The sequence below is a fragment of the Biomphalaria glabrata genome, chromosome 3 (assembly GCF_947242115.1).
Source record: "Biomphalaria glabrata chromosome 3, xgBioGlab47.1, whole genome shotgun sequence".
Classification (NCBI taxonomy): domain Eukaryota; kingdom Metazoa; phylum Mollusca; class Gastropoda; family Planorbidae; genus Biomphalaria; species Biomphalaria glabrata.
In genome coordinates, this window is record NC_074713.1 from 4,138,768 (window position 1) to 4,160,406 (window position 21,639).

Below are 21,639 nucleotides of genomic sequence, written 5' to 3' on the forward strand. Positions count from 1 at the left end.
GCGGCAATAAAAGAAAAAAATTCGAAATCTGGTTTGTCTATTGTTTTGAATGGAGATATTTACCCAAATCTTTCATCGCTTTGTAATTATAATAAGATTGACAGCTTCAACAGCATTCTTCTTTTCAGGACTCATTTCTTCCATCATTGCTAGCGAGCACTTTTTATGCATTCGCTGTCGAAAAATGGCTTCAAGTCTCCAATGTAAGCAACTCAGTAGCTAGCTAGCCTTAAACCGACTCATTTTCTTGTCTTGTAAATATTCTTATCAATCCTCCACTCTAGGTGTAATCAAACAATCGCGTCTCAAACCTAAAATGCCGCCTTAGTTATTTATGTTTGGTTTCATAAAGCTGCGTAGCGTTATGCTCGTTAAAGAAGGCAACTCCTTCTTTATAAATCAAATATGTTGGTTTATTATCGGGTACCAATTCATTTACCCTAACGTAGGGAAAGATTTTTTTTTTTTAATTTAATTTTTTTTTTGTGGACAGATTTTATACAATTTGTGCCGACGTTTCGGGATGGATAGAATCACGTCGTGGACCGGATATGGTCCACATTTAGGTCACCATTGTTTTAGATTAACAAAATAGATACTCAACTCCCACACACCTTAAAAACACTATTCGACAATGTTGACCCTGGGAAGGTACTGGGCTTTGTCCGGGAGGTGGGGTTGTCTACGAAGATCTGATTTTCGAATTGTGAACATAATATTTACATAAGATTTTTACCAAATTATTAAATTTTTACTACCTTTACTATTTTAACTGTAAATAGACCTTGTTTTTAATTATTTAACTGTATAGAATTTAGCCCTTGTTATGTAAAGGGAGAGTGTTCCTTAAAGGATTACGGGCACGACATGGCCTAAATTGTGCCGATGTGCCTAAACTCAAAACTCAAACTCTATTTTCCCCATCGGATAAGCAAGGAGCAGTAAAGCGAAAAATGAAGAAAAATGATATTCTGACCAAAATAAATAAATAAATTGGTTCGTAATAGCTCATATAATTTACATATTTCATTTTTAAGTAACAAATTCCTGTCCTCAAATGTAACCACTAACAGAAAGGGCTGGTTCATAGGTCTACTGGTGGTGGGGACTTGAAGTGGGCTACAATCAGAAAGTTTGTTTCCTATCCACGCTTCTGGTTTGGTGTCTCAAGGAAAGACGTAACACCATAAGCTTATTCGCAGGTCTAGATCTACCTTTTTACTTGACTCATTTTTTACACATCTCCGCCAAATCTGAACACATTAGCCTTGCTCTGCGTCGGCCTAGATAGAAATTGCAAGTCGACTCACGAAGTACACCTGTACGCTAAATTTAGGCTACACGTGCATTGTTTTTCTTCTCTTTGCCAAAGCTTGGGTTTTTTTCCTTAGAATTTGGTGTTTTTGTGTGTTTTATTATTTTTTAGTGGCCTCCGAAAGAGGAAAAGACGCTATTAGTTTTGTGTGGAAAGTTTGTCCGTCCTTACGTCCGTCCCTTTTTAGATCTCGTAAACTAGAAAAAATAATGAAAATCCGACATCATAATATTTTAGACCATTCAAAATTCTGATGCAACGGCACTTTTTTCTTTTCTGAAAGAGAAAAATCTAATTTTTTAAATCACTTATGCAAGCAGTTTTTTCATAAAAATACACCACTTTTACAACTATTCACTATTAATAGTAACAAACACTGGAGGCTCTTCAATAGAGGAGACAACCTCTTACCATATTTCCAACACATTTATGCAAATGGTTTGATTTTAGATTTTTTGTCAAAAATTTTTTTTTACAAATGTATTGCTAAATTATGTAAGTTCTGTCATATTAACTAGTATATTTACACAAAAAATATGTGTACTTTTTTTAAGAGAAAAAATCTATTTAGTATGTATATAAGTTGGACATAATTTAAAACAATAATTAATAAGTAGTTTTTCATATTATCGCGTGAACCGCAACCAACCGCGGGCTCAAAATGGAACGGAATTTTTTATTTTTTTACGGAAATGTTTTTTTCGATTTGAATAAGAGATTATAAATAAAATAATTAGATCAATTAGATATTCATTATAAGACATCAGTTAGGCCAGGTTGACATCTAACTTCACATTCACTTTCGCCTATCCTTTGGTCTGCTGGACCGCTGTCAACCTTCTTTCTCCATTCTTCTCTGTCATTTGTCTTTGATAGAATTACATTCTGATGTTCTTTCTGAAAATATTGAAACCTGCCTTTTTACCTGCCTGGGTGGACCACTTAGGGGGCCGATTTTGAGTTTGTGTTCCCATACAAATTGTCTTTGTTTCCTTGTTTTGTTTGCTCTATGGTGTAGGCCTATAGTGAAAATTTAAAATGCATACTATGGAGGGTGCCAATCAGGGGCGTAACTAGGGATTTGGGGGCCCGGGGGGATTGACCTCTTTGGGGGCCCCTTACATTTTGACATTCGACATATGACATGGGATAATGTACGCAAAAATATATACGCCCCAAATCCAATTGGTTCAGTATATCAGTAAACTTAACAAAAAGTAATCAAGACTCTTTTAATGAATAATACCTTTATTTATTAGTTAAATAATGCACAAGTGACAAATCTAAATTGATATCGCTTCACGTCGTGCATTCTGTGCAGCAAAGACATCTATAACATCAACTACATCGATACTTTCTAGTATTTGTGACTTCACTGACATTAAAGCCATGATAAGCCTTTCTTGTGTCATTGTGCTCCTGAGATAGCTTTTGATGAACTTGAGCTTTGAGAATGATCTCTCACATGACGTAATGGAAGTGCCCTGAGTTAGCTGTATTCGGAGAAGGTTGCAAAGTTTGAGCACACGTAATTACCATATGAAGCCTGTTTCCTCAATATGTCTATTGGTGGTTGTATTACTGGTTTGTTTATGAAAAGTGCTCGTGCATCAATGACATCATTGAAAAAGCGATTTGCCATTTATTTCATCATACAAACAGGAAAAGTAGCACAGTTTGTCATAAGCGGGTCTTCATCTAACAGGTGTATTGGTTCAAGAAGAAACCCAAAGGTATCCATTTTCTTTCCAGCCTTTGAAATCTGCTCTTCATCTCCATATGAAATCTGTCCAGCACTTCTGTCGCAACACGTTTGAATTGCAGTTCTATTGACAGTCCTACATTATAACTCAACTTCCCATCAAGTCTTTTCTTTCTTCTGGTTGTTTTGATTACAGGAAATCCATAGTATTCACTACCTTCTTTTGCTTTTTCGATGGATTGGGTTTTTGTCAGTTTCTCATCATTTTGCAGAAAGCATGAAAGGGTACTAATTTCTTTAGCAGCTTCACGTATATGCAGTCCAGACTTTTGTAGTTTCTTCTGAACTATATTAATTAGGCGCAAGAGCTTTGACCAGAATTCAAGATAGGCAAAGAATTCTTAATTTTCCACTGCATGAAGAAGATTCTGTGCTAATATTATATTGTATTACGTCATTGTTGGTTGTTTATGTTTTGTGCGCAAGAAAAAGGATTCAGAAAATACAAAAGTGGGAAAGATCCATATCTCGTTATGCTCGAGTATAGAAATACTCCGATAAGTGGACTGCCGTATTCACCATCACAACTGCTAACGAGTAGAAGACTAAGGGAATCATTCCAACTGATCCCAAACTATTGAAACCATCGGTAGCTGAAAATGCAGAGACATTACTCAACGAACGACAGATGAAAAGCAAAGTGAAATACAATGCAAAAGCAAGACTACCTAAAGATTATACTGTCGGAGAGTTCGTCTAGATCAAACATGGCAGAAAGCAGTTGTCATAAAAAAAACATTCAGCACCCAGATCTTACATCATAAAGACAAAGGGAAAAACATAAAGAAAAAATAAAAGCTTTTTGAATAAGAGTTTCGATGAAGACATCTGCGAGTACTATGATACCGATGGAGACAATGAACTGCAAACTGTTGGAACAAACGAAACAGACAGTTATATACCAACGTCTAGAGAACTTGTTGTGCCAGTCAAGACAACCAGAAGTGGACGAATTGTTAAAGTTCCTAGTAGACAGGGCCGGCCTTAGGCCACTGCAGCCTATGCAGTGTCAGTAGGCCCCGCGCTTTCATAGGCCCCGCGCTAATTCTAAGAGTACATTATTAAATTAAACCATTATAATGTATATAAAATAACAGGGTTTTCGTGACCTCCTGATTTTCCAGGGCCTCCAGGAAATCTCATGAAAGACAAAATATACGATAAAGTCCTGAACTTTTTTTTAATTTATTCAAATCTCCTGAAGAATAGACGAAATTGACATTTTGGGGTGCCTATAAATAAAAGTAGCATTGCGAGCTTTCATTTGATAAAAATTTATTGCAAAGACGAAAGTAGGCCTATTTTCTAATTTAAAAAAAAAAATTTGACATTATGCTCATCCCTACCCAGACTAGGCCCCGCGCGATCCGTTTCGCATAGGGCCCCGCAAATGCTAGGGCGGCCCTGCTAGTAGATATCACTTTTAAGAACTTTAAAAGGAAGGGTGTGATAATAACTTCAAAAGGAATGATGTGCTAATATTATATGATATTACATCATTGTTTGTTGTTTATTTTTTGTGCGAAAGCAAAAGGATTAGATGGAAATAAAAATAGATTTTCCATTGGATTGAGGAACGATGAATAGAAGGGTAATAACTCGAGTGTGAAGTTTAATTCTGAAATTATAGACGCCAAACCCGAATAATGGACTATTCTAGCATTATTAAGAATAACTTTTGGATCTGTTATACTCGATTCTGTAAATTTTGTTCCAGGTTAATTAGTGTAGCCAAAAAATACTCGACATTTAGATCTATTATTAGTAAAGGTAACAAGATACCTGGAATTCGCTATATATCATGCAGTTTTATTCGTGGCAACAAAGTTTAAAATGTAAAACTAACTTTAAAAAAAACTTTCATCTCTGTGGGAAAATTTTTTTTTTAAATGTCAACAAAGTCAACGTACTGATAGACCTAGATCTAGGTTTAGTCTTTGTGATAAATTTAATCCATAAATGTTGAAAAAAAAAGACACCTGTTGACACTATTTGTCAATGAAATATATTAATTTATGTATTTACAATAAATTTCGGACACCCATTTGGGGGCCCCCACCTATCCGGGGGGATTTTAAAATTCTCCCCCCCCCCTTAGTTACGCCACTGGTGCCAATATGTTGTTGATGTAATTGTTTAAGGGCAGGGGAAACACTCAAAAATGATAGATTTGGAAAAAAAAATAGATTTTTAGTTTTTACATGTTTCAAATAGTTCAACATGTTTTGCACGTATTTTACTTAATGATAACATTGAAAAAAAAAATTTAATATGTAAAAAATGCATTTAATAATGGTCACCTTTTAATAATAAGAGCTGAAAATGACCAAAATACCCATTGTTTTTACTTGATTTTCGTAAACAATAATTAAAGGGAGCCCGCCATGTTTGGCCTCATTGGAAAGCTTGTCCTTTTTTCTCTAAGGTCAGACTATAAAAAGACATCCAATGAAAAATAATTATTTAAGTCTGAACATTCTTCCCTCCTATATAAATGCGTTTCTTGGCTATAAAAAGGACTGCCAAGACCTACATATCTTCTGTTTACAAACACGAATAATACGATTGGTTCAAAATGATCACATGATGTTTTTTTTCTTATACCATTGGTTGTCAATGGACGCTTTACCACAGCTGAAATGAACACATTAGCCCTTTGTAGATTAGATTCTATAACTTTGCTTAATTCTTTTTAAATTTTTAGATCTAATAATTTCTCAGATCAAATAATGTTTTAAAAGGAATCATGTGAATTTCGTAGATCTACATATTAACATTGGTTTAAACAAGGAAATTACGCTGGCAATAGATCCAAAAGAGTCTCAAGTCCGAGTCTAGAATTAGAATAGAATAGTCTAGGTCTAGATGATACTAGATCTACTTGACTTGATCTAGATCTATTCTAACACTTTAACAGAATGATAATCTAACTAATCTAAGCATTGGAAGTTCAAGATGAAAGCAACAATCTAGAAGTAGACTTATTATAGAGATCTAGATCTAGACTTATTCTAGAGGATCGATCTAGATCTAGAACTAAACAATATGGATTTAGACTAAAACTAGGACTATACTGGGCTACTGGGTATAAAATGTAAATGTAATGTAATGTAAATCTAGTTCTCAATTGAGATTTATATATATTAGACTCTAATTAAGTTAATATAACTATTCTAAATCTAATGTAGATATAGATCTAATAGGACTGAATATATATAACTTTACATAATATCTTACTTAGATCAAAATCAACAGTATATAGTATATATACGGTTATACTACTATATTATCTATAGTATAAACTGTAGTTCTGGAGTCTAGTCAATCTAGATCTAGAGAACCTAATCTAGTTATAATAAATAAATCTATAAAGATATCTATTAAGTTGTTGCACACAAAGATAAAAGACATACATTAAAAAAAACAAACATTTGCTGTAGATGTAAATAATGATTGAGGCACAAAACTAACCGAATTCAATTCTTTTTTTTTTTAAAGCTTCACATTTCTATTGACTTCATCAGTCAATTGTTAATTTATTGTTCTACTGATATAAATGTACAGCACTTTTCATAAGGATTCTTATTGAAATTATAAGAGGAATGTTTCGCAGAAATATTTAGATGGCTACGTCGACAACAACTTGTCGTTATTGAACCACACCATCAGAACAATACTTTATAAGGCTTAAAAATAATGAAGATAAAATAAAGCTTTCAAGCTCTTAGTAGTGTTTATATATTAAGTGTTTATGGATCATCAGTGCAAGACAATAATTATGAAAACATAATAGTTCATTGTTATTAACTTTACTATAAGGCTGGACAATTTTTTTTATTCTATAAGATACCTTATTAATTGTTTTTATATAATATCTAATAATATTGCATTTCATTTCAATACATATATTATATCTTTATAAGAAAAAGAAAAAAAGTCATTCCATTAATTTCATTAAAAAATATAAGTTTTATGTACTTCATTGACAAAGTTTTTACTTTATAACTTTTTTAGTTTTCATTGAACATAAATGAAATTTTCACATATTATAACCCTAATATGTCTTAAAAATAATAGCTATAGTTTTTAAAATTTATTATTATAGTTTTTGAGATATTTTGAATTTTCTTAGTTTTTTGACGTTTTCTCAAAATCGCGTTTTTTCATACTATTTTTGCTAAAAACTTTTTTATTTATTGCTCTATTCAAATTATTTTTTCTACACTTATTTAGTTTATATATTACAATAGAAGTATCAGATCACTTTTTTGATAATTGGGGTTATGTTCAAAATTTTTGCACTTTTCTTGTTAAAAAACACTTGTCTGTATAGACAGGGCAGGAAAAAAATTATTAAAAAAAAAATATTCAAAAATTAAAAAATGTAATCTGATACTTCAATAGCAATTATATTTGCCTACATTCCTGCAAATTTTCAAAAGAAAATAATAAGAAATGCACAAGTAGATAGCTTTTATATAAGAGTATGTTTACAAAACAAAATGGCCGCCGTTGCCATAGCAACAAAATTTTCAAACTTTTTTTTCTAGATTTTTGATAGGGTACTCATATATAACATTCCTGTATATTATCATTAGATTTGAAGCACAAATAAAAAATTTGGTCTCTAAGTGTTTCCCCTACCCTTAAATGCATGTGTATGTGTATATATATATATGCCTGGTTGGGATGGCTGCCTGGTCGTGCGGTTTGCACGCTGGATTGTCGTTCGGACTTAACAATGGTGAATTAGTGATTCTATATTATCTGCACCAACCGTTAGCAGAACATGGTTATTTGTATAAATGTTGTCCTGCCAGCGTATAGCCCTAAAATATGTTTAAAAGCACCTCCGCTTCAAAATCGCCCATATCAATGTCAACACTTTAATTTTAGGCCTGCATAAATAGTTGAATGTTTTAGATCTATATAAAATTTTATAAATTATAGAACTTGTTGGAGAGCTCTCACAAAGGCTGCGGGACAGACATTTGAAAACCAAAGGAAAGTCTTTATTAGACATGCGCAGAAGTCGAAAAGAAAAACATAGATCGACGGTGGACTAATGGTTTTGTCTGCACTAGATGCGAAAAAATATGCAGGTCGGTGAGGTCGCTACTGGGTTTGCGTAGTCTTGTGAAACACTGCACTCATCCTTTATCTTCGGAATGGAAGACATTGCCATTATTTACAATTTGTTGTAATGGTGTACAACAGTTGTTGGAAATAATTATTTATGACTTTAAGAAAAAGATTTTTAAAAAAATGCGTTTTAATACCATCATCACTTGTCCCTTTTTTTTAAAAATAAAAGTAAAAAAAAAATAGATCAAAGTCTTTTTATCATTTAGTGTAGACCTATTTGTTGGTTTTCATTTCTTATCTTATCTTATATAATACAGACGTTACTTCAAAAAAGAAGATGATTACGTCCTACGCGTCATGCATTTAGTCATGCATATTAACCAATGACTTAAATTCTGCCAAGTCACTGGTTTTCCTGGCTAGCTCAGGCAACCCATTCCATGCTCTAATAGCACTAGGGAAGAAGGAGTATTTGTACAAATTTTGATTTTCATTTTGAAAGCTAGTGGGAGTAATCGATTGTCCTACAATGTTGTTACTAAGGGTCTATAGGCCTACTATTAAAAATACGTTTAATTATTCAAAGAGGAGATTAGAGCTTATTTTATTTCTCTCTCTCTCTCTCTCTCTCCTGTATAATAATCTTTATTATCCGTGAAGGAATTTGTTTAACAATTGTGCATTACAAAAACAAAACAAAAAAAAACAAAAAACAATATGTAATTAGAGCAACATTTGTACGATAGCACATAAAATATACGTCCATACCTCAGTTTCTTTTCAACAGTATATATCTACATGCGAAATTTACAACACTAAGTTGCAGTTTGTTCAATGCTTTAATTGCCTAAGGAATAAAAGAGTTTTTGTGTCTATTTATTTTTGTGATCGGTGTCTTATATCTTCTTTGTGATGGTCAAATGTTAAACTCATGAAGAAGAGGGTCATTTTTATGCTAAAACTTTGTATAGCTTTCTTAGCAATGTTTTTTTTTTCTCAAATAGATGTCCAAGTGCGGTTTTTATTTGTTGTCTATGATCTTACTAGCAGTATTTAGATTTTTATACGTAGGCCTATATGTATCCCAAATGAAATTCCGATAGATAACGCCTTGTCATGGTTTGTGTGAAATCTAACAAAATAGAATTATGCGGGTCACAGATGGGTCTGAATAGCCGCGTAGAATACTGAATTCTTCCTAGATTTATATGAAAAAACAAAACAAAAACAAAAAAACAACAACAAAAAATTATTAAAATATGTTTCAGTTTAATGACCAGTTATTCTATGTCTTAGATAGAGTCAATTGAGAAAGAAATGCACCGTCGATTGTGGCTTATTGGAATTCAAATTCTGAATTTCTTCCAAAAAAATGTGTTGTTACGCACAATGCCTAACAACTAGATTGTTTTCTTATTTTGCTAAGTTATCTTCTTGTTATCTTATATAATACAGACGTTACTTGAAAAAAAGAAGATGATTAGCCTACGTCCTACGCGTCATGCATTCAGTCATGCATGTTAACCAATGACTTCCCTTAGTAACAAAGCATTAGCCTATTGTGTATGTGGGTAGGCAAACGGCACAGCTTTAAAGATAAGCTATGTAACATAAATAGTAAAGCAGATTATTTTTTTTTATATTAGCCACTGGCTAGCAACTTTTTATTAGAATGGAATATGGCAGACTTTTCATCATAGCTTAGTAAGGTCTTGTGGAATCCAGAAAGATGTCCGTCTATGAGACATGCGTAGAAATCATAATCAAAACCTAATAGACACAAAGGTAGAGGTACATTTCTTATTCCATACGCTAACAAAATTCGTACAAGTGCTCCTCCCCAAGTGCCATAATTAAAGAATGGAACGGGTTGCCTGAATCAGCCAGGAAAACCAACGACTTATCAGAGTTTAAGTCATTGATTAACATGCATTTCACATTGACACATGAAATGCGTAGGACGAAATTATTTCTTTTTTGAAGTAACGTCTGTAATTTATAAGATAAGATGTGAACTCACCCAATATTTGCTACAATTGGGAAGTCGAACTCAAACCTTCAATAAGCTATCAGCAAATAAAGGCGCTCTTGGAAATCGACTAGACATAATTTAAGTGATTCGACAGTTTTACGCCCGAAGACGATCGACAGTGAACAGAGGTTTAATCTTGCCATGTCCTATAAATATACAAATTATACATAATTAAGGCCTATAATAGATTTAGTTTACTTTTTAAATCTAGAAGATGTCTTGTTATGTTCTAAAGTTCCTGATCCACCGTGAATGGCCTTAACCCACATCGAAAATTTTAAAAGTAAAATTTAATGTGATGGACTCGGAAATAGATCTATCTGCATAATTTGTCTAGACTATAGAGATTATATCTTATCTTATCTGTGGCATTTTACGTCTCTAGAGACGTCGATCTTTTCCCTTTGCAACTTCTTGTGTGACTAAAGAGGCCAATCCTTGATACACAGCTGCGATCGCAGGTTAGACACATGTCGCGTTTGCATACATCCGTATAACGTAAAAGTGGGCGACCAGCGGCCCTCCTGTCTTTTATTAGATCGCCATACAGAATGTCCTGTGGAAGTCGACATCCTACGCGTAATGCATCTAGTCATGCATGTTAACCAATGACTTATATTCTGCTAGCTCAGGCAACCCATTCCATGCTCTAATAGCACTTGGGAAGAAGGAGCATTTGTACAAATTTGTCCTAGCATATGGAACAATTTAAGGAATGTGCCTTTATCTTAGTGTCTTTCTGAGTAGGCCTATTTTATTAGATTTTTTTTTTTGTATTTGAAGATTATAGTTCAGTGTTTTATGTATAGATAATTGTTACTTGACTTTTGAGTCTTCTCTTCTGAAGACTTTCTAAATTTAGTGATTTTACCATTTTACTAAAGGTGTTAATCTAGAGTAGAATCCCATAGATGATGGTCGTGCTCGAACGCTGCCAGACAAAAGATACCTGCGCTTAACTATGGGCATATGCTGCGCTGGCAAGATCTACTACCACACAAATTGTCCTCATAGTTCTAGATCTATGATCTAGAAACTAGGCTATAATAATTTATACCGGTATGATGAGGTATGACACGCCTTACGTTACACTCAGTTACAGTGACACTTAGCGATCTTTTTTTTTTTTTTTTGACGAGGACGTACACTCCGTACAGCATAACATATAACAGGTGGACCCCCCCCCCCTCATCCTTTTCTGAAGTGCAAGATCTAAATCTATATGAAGTATATGAGAGTGCTGGTATCAAATTCAAATGTCAAATGAAAGAACTCCTGTAAAGGCCCAAAGACATGCAAATGATATATATAAGATATAATTATTATAAATGGAGCCTGGCAACTATAGCAGTTTGTTTCAATTGAAATACTGCACTCAGCCTCAATCTTCGGACTCCAAGAGACTAATGCTTCTTAGCCTAGATGATCAAGATAATTTATTGCAAATCAATTAAAATAGTCTACATGATCTATATTTAGACTCCTAGACTCTAGAATTGTACAGAAGAGTACAAAGATTTGTTTTGCTCCAGTGAAAAGAAAAAAAAGATCTTAATCAAGATATCTTTTACTATATTTATCTTTTCTTACATTCCTTCAAAGAAGTAGATAATTATGTAGCTCTAAATGAAAGTGCAGCCTTTCACTCTTAACATATAATATATATTTGCCTCATAGAAATTATGTCATGTCTTGTTTTAATAGCAGTAGTGCCAGTAGCAAGAACCTTTTATTAAAGGCTAACAAAAAATAATTAAGATATGCTAATACTAATGTCTAATCAGGGATGAGCTTAAAACCAACTGGAAAGTATAGGCAGGCAACCACATACACCAGCTGTTGGTTTGTAAAGACAAATAAGAGTAAAATATAGTGCACATTTATGACCAATACTTGTTTTGTTTGTTTGTCAGATGTTTTACATGTTTCGGATGTTCCTTCAGAGTTGAAAATAATCTACTTCCTAGTCCAAACCTCCCAAAAATGGGGGATGGCAACTGGCATGGTATGAACCTGGGACCTTTGAGTTGACCGAACAACAGTCCAGCACACATACCACACATCCAGGCAGCCATCCACTTCAGAGTAGGGTAGAAGCATGCTTAGATAAATCATAACTAATCTGGAGATAACCTCAAGACTGCTTGGAATTAAGATTTTAAAATGAAAAAAAAAACAGCTTAAAACCAGACATTATGTTAACATCAGATTTTTAGTGGCAGGAATGAATAGTAAGGACTAAAAGTGTGGCATCACAGACACAGAAATTAAATCCTGTTAGATCTGTCCCTCTTGGGTAAAAAGATTGTCACCAAATTCGTTTGTTTTCTTATCTTATCTTATCTTATATAATACAGACGTTACTTCAAAAAAGAAGATGATTACGTCCTACGCGTCTTTTAACAGGCTGGTATTTATTTCACTTTCTCAAAATTTATTTAGGCATAAATTTTATCAGTTTTTATTAATAATTCAATCTAAAATGTTTACTGTTTCTCATAGGATGATATGGTATGCCTGAGCTGTATTGCTACAAGTACTTCAGAAAGAGTTTGTCTTGCTGCAGAAGGCTTTGGAAATCGCATGTGCTTTCTTGAGAGCGTTGCTAATAAGGTCAGTAGTATTTCCTTAGATATATATATATATATTTTGTACACCAATGATTTTCAATCCGATAGTTATTGTTGCTCCTTCACAAAATTCGCTGATGATGCGGCTCTTCTTGCCCTGCTCTCAGAGAGCTCAGACGTAAATGAGTATTTCAAAGAACTAGAACACATTGAGGAATACTGTAAAGATAATTTTTTATTATTAAATGTAAAAAAAACCAAAGAAATGATAATCGATTTTCGTAGGGACAAGAAGGGAAATGATATTGTTTCTGTAGCTGGAGAGACTATTGAAATTGTGCAAACCTTTAAATACCTTGGTACTATCCTAGACAATAAACTAAATTTTACTGCAAATACTGATTATATCAGCAAAAAAGGGCAGCAAAGATTACGACTACTAAGAAAACTGTCCTCGTTTAATGTTAGCGAAAAGGCCTTGGCTATGTTTTATCACGCTCACATCTGCAATATTTTAAGTTTCAATATCACTGCCTGGTATGGCAATCTGAGCATTAAAAATAAAAATAAACTTAATAGAATCCTAAATGCTGCTGGTAAAATCATTGGCAAAAAACAAACCCCATTTGGGCAGTTGTTTGAGACAAACATCTATAAAAAAGCTAACAAGATCCTCGAAATAAAGAATCACCCTTTGTGTCAGGACTTTGTGATTTTACCATCACAAAAGAGATACAAGACACCGATAGCAAAGACAAACAGACACAAACACTCTTTTGTTCCCCTGGCAATCAAATCATTAAATAAGAACAATCTGGTATAAACTTTGTCACATGTAAATTATGAGTGAGTCTGGTGTGAATGTACACTTTGGTTTCTTATAGTTATAATGTTTTTTGTTTGGTGTAATGCACAAATTGTAAGACAAATTTCCTTACGGATAATAAAGATTATTATTATTATTATTATTATTATATATATATATATATATATATATATATATATATATATATATATATAACTTAAGCTAAAATAATTATATATTTATGAGAATTTATGTGTTTGTTTTTAGGATGTGCCTCCAGATTTATCAACGTGTGTGTTTGTGCTTGAACAGGCTCTCTCAGTACGAGCTTTGCAAGAGATGGTTGGAACATCGAATCAACAGTCAACAGTAAAAACAAAAATAAATAGCATTTATTTTAATGTAAAAGTAGTTCATATTATGAGTTATGAATGCATTAATAGTCAATCACATTTTTGTACTACAATATTATCAATGATCATATCTGTTGGATAGGCAATAGGTTCACCTGCTGCTTTGGTATCTTTTCTGATGTTATTGTCTAAATAGGAAAATCACCTAGTCACCTTTGCTTTTTCCAACTCATGTCAGTAGATTTTTCCAACTCATGTCTGTAGAAAAGGCTCAGAGATGTAAAAATTTAGTTAAAAACAAATAGCATTTTAGATGAATAGTTTCCAAATTTCAGTGGAGCTCTTATTATCAAATGCTTCCTATTAACTAGAGGCTTTTTCTGTTGGCGAGGAATGTCACAAAAAGTTGTCTTTTTAAAATATAAGAATAGGCAGTTCAACATCACATTGCTAGCAGCAAAAAAAAAATGTGTATTTACCTATTCTTCAGATGTTCTCCTCATTAAAGTTTGCCGTACTTACTTTAAACATTTTGATTCTACTCAGTAATTTTGTGTTTAATTATTTCTCAGGCAGCACAATCAGGACATAGGACATTACTTTACGGACATGCAGTATTACTACGGCACTATCATGGAAATATGGCAAGTTCTTATTTAGAATAAATTTATATATAAAATTGACTATAAATAGTACTTGAACACCTAAATTTGTAATTTGTTTTTAAATTTTTAAAATATAAATGAGTCTACATATATCAAGTTATGGAAAATTGATTGGTCTAAAAACAATAATGAAAAAAAATATTTTTTTATTCCCTTTTTTTGGGACGTGTTTATCTATTTGGGATAGCCTAACAAAATCGCATCTCTAGATAATAGAACTATTTCTAGTATTTAAAAAAACACCATGGCTTCTTCAAAATTATAAGTAAACAAAAAATATTTTGATTCGTATATACATTTGAACATAATATTTATGTCTTAGTTATGTATTGTAAACTTTTTTAAAAAGGCAAAATAACTATCAAAGTTTTATTTGTTACCTTGTATATTTCAGTACCTCTCCTGTTTATCCACAAGCTCATCAAATGATAAATTAGCTTTTGATGTTGGTTTACAGGAGAATGCTGTAGGTAGGTATTCGGTTTTCTGAAATTACATGAAATGACATCCATCATTGCTTCTTTTTTCTTGTTCCTGGATTTTTAAAGAATGTATACATAGTTCTCTTGTGTAAAAAAAAATTGTAAAGCAGTTTCTTCAACCATGATTAAGACACTTTATCGCAAAGTTATCAGTTATATCTATCTGAACTTTTAATAAAAATTATTCATCCAGAATTTATTTAGAATTGTTCCAGTTTTATTTTAAAAGAACAAATAAAACAGTAATAATAAGTACATAGCTTTTTATTGCTGTACAGTAATTGACCAAGTTTAGTTTTATTTTATAGGTGAATCATGCTGGTGGACAATCCATCCTGCCTCCAAGCAGAGATCTGAAGGTGAAAAAGTTAGAGTTGGAGATGACCTCATTCTTGTCAGTGTATCTTCTGAGAGATATCTGGTAAGACTTACAAGTACATAGTTTTTACACATAAAACAATAACACACATACACAAGCTTTAAACTAAATATGTATAGGTAATATAACTAAGGCAAATGACAGAGGATTGGAGAAAGACAGTTGACAAATCTTGCATGGTGCCCCAACGGTCCAACAGACTAAGGGATAGGTAAAGGTAAAAAATATAAAGGTTACACATTTTCTATTACAATGCCCAATGGCTAGAAGCTTAACTTGTTTAAATTTCTTTCTGGTGAGTGAAATTAAGTTTATCAGAGTTTGATCATTAGTATCTGTTCCTCGTCTCCTACGCACTCTCTCCCTTGTTACTAAGATATTGGTTACATAGTAAAAATGGTTAGATCTTAACTTCAATATACTTCCAGCACACAATAGCATTGTCTGAAATAGAGATGACAGCTGGGTCTGTGGAACCACATAAAATATTGTCTTTACCTTAATCTTCAGACTTAAATGACAGCTTTTTAATACGTTATTATCATTGATTAAAAGTATTTTAAAAAGTATTTGTATACTCTAATTTACTTTATCACAAATAACAGCATATTGGAAGTGGGAGCAGTGTTATCGCATCTTTTCAACAAACATTATGGACTGTGGTGCCAATGTGCTCAGGAACAGTAAGACAAAAAACATTAGGTAAATGACTGTAACACTAGACCCCCTTGAGATAAAAACTAATTTGAATAATTTAATATTAAAATGAAGTTCTAATTTAATATACTTTCATTCATCCAGACATGGATGAATATGTTTGTAGAATAAAGTTTTCAAAGTGTTAATTAGTTGGCAATATATATATATCAATTTTATTTTGTTCAGCAATTTTAAGAAAGTTCATATATGTCAATCTTAACAATTAGGTAATGTTTTATTATCTTATCTTATATAATGCAGACGTTACTTCAAAAAAGAAGATGATAACGTCCTACGCGTCATGCATTAATGTTCATTAAATGTATTTTTTTATTAAGGCTATGTTTTTGGTGGCGATGTGCTTCGGTTATTTCATGGTCATATGGATGAATGTCTGGCTATACCAGAAGCTGGCAGTGAAACTGAATTCAAGTAAGGACATTTTTTAGCTATTTTTTTTTTAAAGTATTATAACATATATTCTTTGCTATTTATTATATCTATATCTATCTGAGCGTCCATCATATTACATAATGTGATGTTACATAGTTTCTGTTGTTACTTAGCTTTTTTATACATATTGTACCTATGGAAGATTTATAATTCTATTTAATTTTAAGTAATTTTCTTTATTTTTGTTTCCTTAAAACTATTCCTTACCATATAAATATTTGTAATCCTTATTTAGACTAACTATTACTCCAATACATTTCATCCTAGTTGTGTCATGTATGAAACTGGGGCAGTGTGTAGCCATGCTCGCTCCTTGTGGAAAATGGAGCACATCAGAACCAAGTTAGTAATTGTTGAGACTTTGACATTTTTTTATATTTGTATTTTTAAAAAATTAAATAATAATAATTCAAACAAAGTTACCTTGTGCTTCAACCAATACCTAGACTTGTTGCAACCTATGTGACTGCAGTGGGCCCCGCACTTTCATAGGACACGCGCTAATTCTAGGTTTATAAATTATTAAATTAAACCATTTTATAACTTATAACAGATTTCCCCCAGCCTCCTGATTTACCAGGAGCTCCTGGAAATGTCCTCAAATTGCAAAATATACGAAAAGACTTAAAAATCTTTTGAAAACACATACAAATCTCCGGAAATATATAGACAAAAATTGTCATTTTGGGGTGTCTTTTAATATGGAAAATGCCAATCCTATGCGCAAAAAAAAAAGGCATTATGCAATATCCAAATTGTGGAATCTAATGAAAGAAGCTTCTCGTGCCTCAAAGTAATGAAGAACTACTTGTGGTCAATAATTCTAGTAGATAGATTGAAAAATTTGGTAATTCTTGCTATTGAGCGTGATCTATGTAGGAAATAGAATTTTTATTATATACTGTATGACTTCGCTACGCGCAAGGCTCGTGTAGTAATTCTGTGCGTAGTAAAGAATGAATAAAATGCAAAGACGATTATATTTTGTATTACAAACTCTTAATTTTCACTTAATATCCGCAAAATCCGTTTGGCATTGGGCCCCACAATGGTTAAGTCTGGCCCTGCTATTTATTGATGGGTTAATACAGAGTAGATTACTTGATCTCTTTTCATGACTTCTTGGTCACAGTGGTTAAGTCTGGACCTGCTATTTAGTGACGGGTGAATACTACTTGTTCTCCTCCCCCCCCAAACCTCTTTTTTTTTTGTGGGATAACTCTAGTCCGTCCGACTTGCAGAAATAAAAGAGTGAGCTTTCCTTTACGTCTTGTCCAAACTGTTGAGCCATGAAGAGAATTATATATATATAGATACTGGGAAAGATTGCAGCTCCTTATTCAAATCCTTGTTTTTAGCATTCAACTTACTATTGTAGCTTGACCTTTGTTTCAATGTTTTCATTCACAATGCTATTTTTAGATTTTCTTACTTTCCTTACTTAAAAAAATAAAATTCTGGAACTGAATCCATCAGGTGGGCAGGTGCTTTTATGGGCTGGGGTCAGCAATGCCGCATTCGCCATGTAACTTCTGGAAGATATTTGGCAGCCATGCCTGACAACTCAGTTATGACAGTTCACAGACAAAAAGCAGATGAAGCCAGTACAGCTTTCAACCTTGTCATGTCTAAGGTAAGCCATAACATTAACTTGAATTTGTAGATGGCATGTTGATTGAAAGAGATGAGGTTTTTTTTTTAAAGTTTATTTATTTAAACTTATATAAGGTATAGAAATATAAAGTTTATAATATAGAGCCCAAAGCAAAATTAGGTTTTGAAAATATTTTCCAATTATTCCAATTGTTTTCCTTTCAGACCATGCCATCTATGGGGCAGATGATGTAAAGGCAATCTTTTTCTGTGGCCCATGGTTAACAAGGGTGTCATTGTCATGTGGCCAGCATAATGACCAACTGCCTTTACTTTCCCGGTAAAGGTACCCATTAGGGCTGGGTGGATTCAGAGGCACTTTAAGGATCCCGAAATTAAAATCCCAGTCTACACCAGGGTTCAAACCCTGGACCACTCATTTTGGAAGCCAATTATTGTACTCAGCCACTGCGTCTCCCTATTATTCATATACCAAAATGCAATGGCATCCTATCTGTGTCATATTTTTATAAAAAAAAATTTTTTCAAGGTTATGCCATGCTTCTAATTATCCGCGGTCTTCCAAAAGAATTTTGTTAATAGGACAAACTAATTATGTTTTCCAGTATCGCTTATGTAATATACAAATCAAAAGTGAATCCAAAAAGCTTAACATAATCTTCTCTTGTTGTATGTTTGTTTGTAAAATGTTTTACATGTTTCGAATGTTCCTTCCTAGTCCAAACCTCCTGCAGGACAATAGGGGATGGCAGCTGGCAAGGTATAACCTTGGACCATTGAGATGACTGACCGGCAGTCCAGCATGCATACAGCACGATCAGGCAGTAAAGCGACAGTTTTGTTTAATTTTTATATTTGCTTGTGTAAATAGGATGAGAAAAAGCAGTCTGACGTCCGTGAGGATGAAGGAATGGGTCTAGCAGACATCAAGTATGGTGACTCTATGGTCTATTTGCAACATGCTTCAACTGGTCTTTGGCTTTCGTATCAAACTTTTGAAACCAAGAAACGGGGTGTAGGGAGAGTGGAAGAAAAAAAGGTATTTTATTTCTTGGTCATTTTTTACTATAAAAATAGATAAACATTTAGTGTTTTAATGTTACTGCTAGAATCTATTTATATCTCTTAGTTATTTTATTACCTCCCAAGGTAACTTAACCTTTATTTTATTACCTCCCAAGGTAACTTAACCTTTATTTTATTACCAGCCAAGGTAATTAGACAGTTCCTAAAATAAGTAAAATGATGGTGCACAAGACAATTAAGAAATTTTATAAGAATTGTTGCAATCTTGTACATACATATAATTCAAGCATAAGGTCTTGGCAATATAGCTTCTGTGTCACCTACCAATTATACTACATTAAGATAATATATTGGCCTATTCATTTTGTGATAGGCTGAACTTTTTAGCATTTTATATAACAAAAAGTAGAAGCAAAACATTTTTGTTGGATTTAAGATTTTGTTATTGAAGTTTTCAATATTTCATTCTTGATATTTAAATCCTGTTTTGATATCCTCATCTCATTATGATGTTTTTGGATTCAGCTTTAATTTTTTTTTTCACTTTCTTAGGCTATCATGCTTGTTGAGGGACACATGGATGATGGCTTCACCTTTTCAAGGGCTCAGGAAGAGGAATCTCGATCAGCTCGTGTCATTCGCAAATGCCAGAGTTTGTTTAACAGGTTCACAAAGTAGGTTTAGAAATGTAGAATCCCTTGCTAACCAATGATGTCATCTCACCATATCACTCTAAAAAAAAAAATGGACTCTCATCACTTCTCTGGCCATATTTTTCTGAGGAGAATATTGCTGTGAACACTTCAGGAGAAACCTGAACAACTTCTAAAGCATTCTATTTTTCGATTGATGCTGTTCAGAAATCAGGAAAAAAACAGACTGCTTAATCTGTGATAATAATTCTCTTTTTTCTTCTCTTCTGAAAAAAATTTGTCTTGGTGTTTCCAATGTCACCTTGCTTCAGTATTAGAAGTTTTTAAATGTACTTACTCTACATTAGATATATAGATCAGTGATAGGCATGTGCATGATTCATATCTTTATTAGCAATAAAAAAACTAAACATTGTCACAAGGTTTGGTATATAGGGAAGGTGTAGTGAAATGGGCTTCTATGGCTATGAAATGTTTATGTCCTGCCCACATATCTTTTTTTCTGGTAAAGACAATGAGGCTCAAATTTCAACCCTAACACTATAAGAGACAAGTCTTCCATAGTAAAACAGTCTCTAATTAGATCATCTCTGTGGTTACTGCTTTACCTTGTCATGAAATCCATTTTTCAGTCATTATATTTATACATTTTAATCTTCATTACTTAGCAGTTGGTACATCTCAGCATTCACACACACTTGAAATACTTTCACCATATTTAGTGATCAGGTTCTCATGAGTGTTTCATTGATAGAAACGTTTGCAATAATTTGTTTCATTTAATTATTTTCTATTTTTCATGAGCACATCAGTTATTTAAGGTTAAAAGAACACTTTCATACATTTGGGTTTTCATTGAAAACATTTATCATATAAGAAAAAGCAAACTACTATCAAACATCACACAACTAATAATGCACTTAATACACTAGATCATACAGTATCAATATAATATAAAAATAAATGTTACCAGCCATTAATTTTTTTTCTTTTTTGAAATAATCTATTTTAATATCCCAAGCAATTTTTTAGTTGTGAAACAATAGACATTGACATAACTTTAAAGAAAAAGCATTTTATAATCACATCTTAAAGCTTATGAAAGGAATTATAATATTATGACTTGGTACACTTATATGAGATGATAAACTATTAGCAAAGCTTAAAACCAATACCTGGTACTGTACACCATTAAATATTTTAGAAATAGTTTTGTGGACGTTTTCACTCCTTCTTTGATTTTAAGGACATCTTCAAAACTTCATCCTTGTCCAAACGACATGGGATGCATATCTAGTTCCGACCTAGCTAATAGGCACTGGTTATTTGGTCTTTAACAACTGTAATCAGTTACTATAAAATGTTTACAAATACAAAAATACTGTGGCTCATGAATATTTGATTGTTTTTTCTTTTGTATTGTATTTAAAGATTAAGACTGTTTCTTATGTATAAGTGTAGCACCTGCAATCTTGTTTTTGTAAAATAAGATAAGCTGTAGGTTTTCGGATTCTAAAAGAATCTAAATTCATAAAAGAATGTCTATCTACATTTGTAACAATTTTGGGAATACAGGACCTTGATGTCACTAAATGTATTGCATTGTTAATTTTAATCCTAGTCTCTTTTGATATCAATGGGTTAATAGTTGTTTTTTTTTTTATATAGATCTATGCCTAACCTTTTTAGTTTTAGTATTTTTCTCTTATCATTTTAATGTTGGAATAGACATCTTGAAAGTAGGTC

General features: G+C 32.7%; 1 protein-coding gene across 17 annotated transcripts in view; it reads left to right on the top strand.

The window, feature by feature from the left end:
* LOC106054240 (ryanodine receptor 2-like) overlaps positions 1-21,639 on the top strand; it is a 112,425-nt gene that overhangs the window by 3,857 nt on the left and 86,929 nt on the right. For 16 of the 17 annotated variants that reach the window (XR_008776880.1, XM_056022955.1, XM_056022960.1 and 13 more), the window contains exons 2-12: positions 12,697-12,807; positions 13,837-13,938; positions 14,495-14,566; positions 14,982-15,057; positions 15,378-15,490; positions 16,054-16,150; positions 16,486-16,579; positions 16,868-16,942; positions 18,077-18,233; positions 19,086-19,253; positions 19,793-19,914. Coding sequence is in view for 16 of the 17 variants with exons in the window: in XM_056022955.1 (XP_055878930.1) it covers positions 12,697-12,807; positions 13,837-13,938; positions 14,495-14,566; positions 14,982-15,057; positions 15,378-15,490; positions 16,054-16,150; positions 16,486-16,579; positions 16,868-16,942; positions 18,077-18,233; positions 19,086-19,253; positions 19,793-19,914 (1,187 nt within the window). In the remaining variant the exon portion in view is untranslated. The remainder of the gene's footprint in view (positions 1-12,696; positions 12,808-13,836; positions 13,939-14,494; positions 14,567-14,981; positions 15,058-15,377; positions 15,491-16,053; positions 16,151-16,485; positions 16,580-16,867; positions 16,943-18,076; positions 18,234-19,085; positions 19,254-19,792; positions 19,915-21,639) is intronic. The other variant, XM_056022959.1, reaches the window with a different exon arrangement.